The sequence below is a fragment of the Lethenteron reissneri genome, chromosome 67, assembly GCF_015708825.2.
Source record: "Lethenteron reissneri isolate LAM-NWPU_2019-01 chromosome 67, ASM1570882v1, whole genome shotgun sequence".
In the NCBI taxonomy this organism is placed as follows: domain Eukaryota; kingdom Metazoa; phylum Chordata; class Hyperoartia; order Petromyzontiformes; family Petromyzontidae; genus Lethenteron; species Lethenteron reissneri.
Window position 1 is genome coordinate 377,610 of NC_083845.1, and position 7,311 is coordinate 384,920.

The 7,311-nt window shown below is 51.1% G+C and overlaps 1 protein-coding gene across 2 annotated transcripts; it reads right to left on the bottom strand.

Moving 5' to 3' along the window:
- On the bottom strand, positions 1-5,216 carry LOC133360238 (zinc finger protein 22-like). 2 transcript variants are annotated; one of them, XM_061578882.1, is made up of 2 exons: positions 5,103-5,216; positions 1-1,503 (listed from the first exon to the last, which is right to left on the bottom strand). In XM_061578882.1, exon 2 carries the CDS (start codon positions 1,473-1,475, stop codon positions 711-713), a length of 765 nt encoding a protein of 254 aa, XP_061434866.1. In that variant the 5' UTR covers positions 1,476-1,503; positions 5,103-5,216; the 3' UTR covers positions 1-710. The 2 variants fall into 2 exon arrangements, with proteins under 2 accessions (XP_061434866.1, XP_061434865.1); XM_061578881.1 differs by having other exon boundaries at positions 1-1,522; positions 5,103-5,171.
- Positions 5,217-7,311: the final 2,095 nt, after the last annotated feature.

Genomic DNA, 7,311 nt, shown 5'->3' on the forward strand with positions numbered 1-7,311 from the left:
TTAACACCATTCAAAACGAGTCGGCCATTGCATGCTGGCATCTGGGTCAAAATGTAGCAAATTCTAAACATTACCTACAAACTCCACAACTGAGATGCCACATCAACCATCGCCCCCTACTGACAGGCTCTTGTCCACATGCAGGCCGGTGCAGGGCCACCACCTTGTGCCACACAGGGGCAGCTGCTACTTGGGGATGCTCTTCGAGTGTTTGAGACGAGATACGATGCAAAACTCCGAATTACCGAGGCGATTAAGCAAGCACAGTATAAATGCAATTATGATAACAGTGAATGCTTGGGAGCTTATTGGCATTCGCTCCTGGTTAGAGATCTACCCAACACACAGGTCCACAAAGACTGGCCGCTCTTACCCTGCAGGTTGAACCTAGGAACTGAGTGTTCAACTTCACATTCTTGTCATTAAAGGCCTGTGACAAAGGTGCATCTATTGGAGCGGCATCGTCTAAGGCAGTGGTTCTTAACCTTGTTGGAGGTACTGAACCCCACCAGTTTCATATGCGCATTCACCGAACCCTTCTTAATTGGAAAAATTAAATTATTTTTTCAAATTCAAAACATAGGTACATGTTTTACTGGTGCACAATCACGAGTCAGGTGTGTGTCTTAACCTCCGCCGAACCCCTGAGACGGACTCACCGAACCCCTGGGGTTCGATCGAACCCAGGTTAAGAACCACTGGTCTAAGGCTTACGCATCTCCCGGGTCTCCATTTGACTTTGTATTGTCTCGGAGGAAGTCCACCCACACCTCCACTTCCACAAACTGCTGGGAGTTGCCTCGCTCTGCCTCACAGTCAGAATTCTCCTCCTGCTTCACGTTGCCTCCATCGATGCGAAGGTCCCATTTTGCAGTTGAATCTTCATCTTCACATTTTACCTTCACTTCTTCGCTCTTCACCATCACTTCTTCATATTTCACCATCACTTCTTCATATTTCACCTTGATTTCTTCATATTTCACCTTGACACCTTTAAAAGTGTCCAAGCTTGGATTTTCTTCCGGTTCTTGTTTGATGAGGGATGGGCTCATTGCAGCACTTTGACTTTCACAAGCTGATTTCACACTCCACTCCTGGTGGATCTTCTGATGCTTGTGTGTTCTCTGGTGTCTTTGAAGATATGGTGACCATGCAAACGCCTTCCCACACACACTGCACTTGAAGGGTTTCTCTCCCGTGTGTGTTCTCTGGTGTGCTACAAGAGTAGATGACTGTGCAAACGCCTTCCTACACACACTGCACTTGAAGGGTTTCTCTCCCGTGTGTGTTCTCTTGTGTGTTACAAGAGCAGATGACTGTGCAAATGCCTTCCCACACACACTGCACTTGAAGGGTTTCTCTCCTGTGTGAGTTCTCTGGTGCCGTGTCAAATGTGCAGGACAATCCGTGCTGTATGCACACCGGTCGCATTGTTGCCTTTTTGCACCGAGCCGCGCCGAGTGCCTTTGCTCCATGAAACCACTTCTGCAGAGGCAGCGACAGCTGCAGACAGAAACAAAGACTATCCACACCATCTACACATCAGTATCGAGGCACAGAGGAATGCATATATACACAGTCACACGTGACTTACACGTCTATAGTTATTCATATATTTATGATATAGTAAAAAAAGTGTCCCAAATTCATCACACGGGCTGTTATGGCACACAATGAGAGGGCAAATGGTCATAAACATGCCTGGAAGCCCTCGTATCTTCAAAATGAACGTTAACCCAAAACTCAGCACACAATTTCAGCTGTCTGGCTTCTAAATAAATGTTTATGAAAGCTAAATTCAGCTGACATTGCAAAGGGTGTTGAAAATAATACTATTTGTGTCATGCACAAATGCATAAATTAATGTTCAATCGCAACTTAGAGGTGTGAAGCCAGGCACAGATGTCCTTGATTGCTGGGATGAGCAGTTCCGACTTCAGCTGCTGCACGTGTGTGCTGTGATCACTTCCTGACTCCATTCTTACAAAGAGTTCCAGAGGAAAACTAAAATAAACTACTGTTTTGATATAACCTCTGTGCTCAATAGAGTTAATAGACTTTACTGCAAATACAAACTTGACACTGTCACACACTCAGAGGTGGAGCCAGGATTTTCAGGTAGGGGGGGGAAACCCCTCCAGCAATGAAAAATTACAGGAGTTGTTAGTAAGTAAGGAGTTGTTAGTGAGAAAGGAGTTGTTAGTAAGAAAGGACTTGTCCCTTGCTTTTCATTCGACGCGTGTGATCGTCATCGCGCTCGCTGAACGTGTTGATGCCTTCAGGAAAGAAAAATAGACTTTTGTATTTTGGGGGGGGGGGAATGACCATGAAGTATGTGGCATCAACCCGAGACACACCTGAGCTAAGCGCTCTGCAATGCTTACCCCCCTTCCACATGGCACTTCGCGCGCCGTACTTCTACAGCTGTTCACAGCGTGCTGATCCCCGGGTTTCCCCTCCACATGTAGAGAGTGAACACAACCACGCGTCTAGAGTGAACACCGCCACGCGTCCAGAGCGACCACTGCCACGTATCTAGAGTGAACACCGCCACGCGTCCAGAGCGAACACTGCCACGTATCTAGAGTGACCACCGCCACGCGTCTAAAGTGAACACCACCACGCGTCCAGAGCGAACACCGCCACGTGTCTAGAGTGACCACCGCCACGCGTCTAGAGTGAACACCGCCACGCGTCTAGAGTGACCACCGCCACGCGTCTAGAGTGAACACCGCCACGTGTCTAGAGTGAACACTGCCACGCGTCTAGAGTGAACACCGCCACGTGTCTAGAGTGAACACTGCCACGCGTCTAGAGTGAACACCACCACGCGTCCAGAGCGAACACTGCCACGTATCTAGAGTGACCACCGCCAGGCGTCTAGAGTGAACACCACCACGCGTCTAGAGTGAACACCGCCACGCGTCTAGAATGAACACCGCCACACGTCTAGAGTGAACACCACCACGTGTCTAGAGTGAACACCGCCACGCGTCAAGAGTGAACACCACCACGTGTCTAGAGTGAACACTACCACGTGTCTAGAGTGAACACCGCCACGCGTCTAGAGTGAACACCGCCACGTTTTTAGAGTGAACACCACCACGCGTCTAGAGTGAACACCGCCACGCGTCTAGAGTGAACACCGCCACGCGTCTAGAGTGAACACCGCCATGCGTCTAGAGTGAACACCGCCATGCGTCTAGAGTGAACACCGCCACGCGTCTAGAGTGAACACCGCCACGCGTCTAGAGTGAACACCACCACGTGTCTAGAGTGAACACCGCCACGCGTCTAGAGTGAACACCACCACACGTCTAGAGTGAACACCGCCACGCGTCTAGAGTGAACACCACCACGCGTCTAGAGTGAACACCACCACGCGTCTAGAGTGAACACCACCACGCATCTAAAGTGAACACCACCACGCGTCTAGAGTGAACACCGCCACGCGTCTAGAGTGAACACCACCACGTGTTTAGAGTGAACACCACCACACGTCTAGAGTGAACACCGCCACGCGTCTAGAGTGAACACCACCACGTGTGTAGAGTGAACACCGCCACACGTCCAGAGTGAACACCGCCATGCGTCTAGAGTGAACACCGCCACGCGTCCAGAGTGAACACTGCCACGCGTCTAGAGTGAACACCACCACGCGTCCAGAGTGAACACCGCCACGTGTCTAGAGTGAACACCGCCACGTGTCTAGAGTGAACACCGCCACGCGTCTAGAGTGAACACCGCCACGCGTCTAGAGTGAACACCACCACGCGTCTAGAGTGAACACCACCACGCGTCTAGCGTGAACACCGCCACGCGTCTAGAGTGAACACCGTCACGCGTCTAGAGTGAACACCGCCACGTGTCTAGAGTGAACACCACCACGCGTCTAGAGTGAACACCACCACGCGTCTAGAGTGAACACCACCACGTGTCTAGAGTGAACACCGCCAGGCGTCTAGAGTGAACACCACCACATGTCTAGAGTGAACACCGCCATGCGTCTAGAGTGAACACCGCCACGCGTCTAGAGTGAACACCACCACGCGTCTAGAGTGAACACCGCCATGCGTCTAGAGTGAACACCACCACGCGTCTAGAGTGAACACCACCACGTGTCTAGAGTGAACACCACCACGCGTCCAGAGTGAACACCACCACGCGTCTAGAGCGAACACCGCTACGTGTCTAGAGTGAACACCACCACGCATCTAGAGTGAACACCACCACGCGTCTAGAGTGAACACCACCACGCGTCTAGAGTGAACACCGTCACGCGTCTAGAGTGAACACCGCCACGTGTCTAGAGTGAACACCACCACGCGTCCAGAGTGAACACCACCACGCGTCTAGAGTGAACACCACCACGTGTCTAGAGTGAACACCACCACGCGTCCAGAGTGAACACCACCACGCGTCTAGAGCGAACACCGCCACGTGTCTAGAGTGAACACCACCACGCGTCTAGAGTGAACACCACCACGCGTCCAGAGTGAACACCGTCACGCGTCTAGAGTGAACACCGCCACGCGTCTAGAGTGAACACCGCCACGCGTCTAGAGCGAACACCGCCACGCGTCTAGAGTGAACACCACCACGTGTCTAGAGTGAACACCACCACGCGTCTAGAGTGAACACCACCACGTGTCTAGAGTGAACACCACCACGCGTCCAGAGTGAACACCACCACGCGTCTAGAGCGAACACCGCCACGTGTCTAGAGTGAACACCACCACGCGTCCAGAGTGAACACCGTCACGCGTCTAGAGTGAACACCGCCACGCGTCTAGAGTGAACACCGCCACGCGTCCAGAGTGAACACCGTCACGCGTCTAGAGTGAACACCACCACGCGTCTAGAGTGAACACCACCACGCGTCTAGAGTGAACACCGCCACGTGTCTAGAGTGAACACCGCCACGTGTCTAGAGTGAACACCGCCACGTGTCTAGAGTGAACACCGCCACGTGTCTAGAGTGAACACCACCACGTGTCTAGAGTGAACACCACCACGTGTCTAGAGTGAACACCGCCACGTGTCTAGAGTGAACACCACCACGCGTCTAGAGTGAACACCACCACGCTGTTGACGAGCCTCACCTTGTTGTTGTTGTGGGCAGGTCACTTCTGATAACAAGAGCGGTACAGCAGCTCAAGCGGGCGTGGCCTGGTAACAAATAAAACGGTGTTAATATAGAATATTTAAACAAAGTTACAAAGTGGCGATCCGTGTGAAGACAAATTCAACTTAAGCGAGAGAATTGAAGCAAACGCCATCAGGCTTTCACGAATAAATTATGTTAATGAGCCGCCAGTCACCGGGCGTGGCTTTGCCCAAATAAGGATTGGCACTGGAACAGACATCGGCTGCGGCCGAGCGAAAGTGACGTCACGCTCAAGAGCTCGGTGGTCGGGGTAGGTGACATGACGTCCCTAGCGAGGCACACCTCCCCCTGGCGTTTGACGCAGATGAGGTCACGCTGAGCGGCGACGTCTGAGGGCGGGGTCAGAGTTCAAGTTTGTTGACAGAAGGGGAGCGGCAGTGTCGTGCTGAGCGCTGCGCCGAGTTCCATTCCCGCTCGTGGCCAACATCGCCAGTGACGACTTTCTGAGCCGGTCCTGAGCCTCCCCTACGTCGAGTCAGCCTCAAAAGAGTACCCGATGCGGTGTCAACATCGCCACTGGGGAGACAAAGGCGGCCGGGCGTGGTGCTGGCCACCCACCCCCTCGTGTGTTGTCCCACCCTTAATAGGTGCTCGCTAACAGCACTTGCCCCAACATTCTGTGCAGGCTTTACGGGGGATCTTTGTGTTTGTGTTAGGTGATCGCTAACAGCACTTGCCCTGACATTCTGTCCAGGCTTTACGGGGGATCTTTGTCTTTGTGTTGGGAGCAACTTTGAGTGGCGTGTAGCCGTGGGAGCTGAACGGGCGCCTGCTGCTACTGACAGTCGTTGACTGCGGTGGGACAGACAGACAAGACATGCGGACAGACACAGACAAGAGGAACACAGAGACGACATGGACAGAGACAGGCAGAGAGAGAGAGACACATAGAGGCGAATAGAGGCGAACAGAGACACAGAGGCGAACAGAGAGATGTTGAATCGAACTCACTGAACTCGCTCCATTGAAAGAGATTCCTCGCTCTTTGCCCATCCCCGGAAGTCGTTCTAGTTTCTATTTATTTCCCTGTGTGGTGTGTAGTGTAAGCCATGTGGGATATCGATGTACACGGATATGAACTAGATCAGCAGACAAGACGTATTTCATTTCTCAGTCTCTCCGCGAAACAAAGGAATGTTTAACACAAAATATAATAACTACTGCAGCATTCAGTGCAAATCAACTGTGGACCGGTTTTGGTGTACAATTTATACGTAAATATATAAGCACACGACTTCATTTGTCTGTGACGAACGCTGCACTTTCCATCGCTTTCATGCAGGGGGCGCTGCAAACCTACGCGCCCCCTGCATGAACGACGGAGGCGCAGGGACAGACGTCCGATCGCGTTGGAATCAATCTGCAGACGGCGGTCTTCTCCCAACCAGGTGAAAGTCCGCATCGAACAGAATCCGCGGCAAGGCAATCTACTTAACGACTAGAGAAAATTCACATGAAATGTCGTTTTCAATTAAGTCTTCCATATGTAAAATGATATAAGCTTTTAAAGAAAAAATACAATGATCTAATGCAAAACATAATACAATTCAAAGTTGTTTCATTTTGAAACTTCACAACGGAGCATCGGGTGCTTGCGTGAATGCGTCTTTCGGGTGCAATTTTTTCGTGACTTTCCTGGCCCAAGGCCGTAAATGGTTGAGGGGCACCGCAGGCGGTCAGGCTTGCTTCACCCCATGGTTGTGAACATCCAGACGTTAATCAGCAAGGACCATTTCTTGTCCTAGTTCGCCAACATATAAGACGTCATGCAAAATTCTAATGAGTGTTGTTGTGGAGAATGTATCTGCTAGATGTGCTCTGCCTTGTAACCAAATACAAACCTGTACCAAAAATGTATTTCAAATAGGCTCTTAGAATTACCTCCTTGCTATGAAGCAGATCAGCAGACACGACATCTTTCATTTATCGATCTCTCCACGAAACAAATGAATGTTTTACACAAACTATAACTAGCACAGACTTCTGGGAGCGCGTCATTGATTCAGTGCAAGCCACCTGTGGACCCTTATTGGTGCACAGCGTCTCAACAGCAGCCGGGCTTGTTTCAACCGATAGTTACGGACATCCAGACGTTAATCAGCAAGGAGCATTTCTAGTCCGAGTTAGACAAAATCTACGTCAAC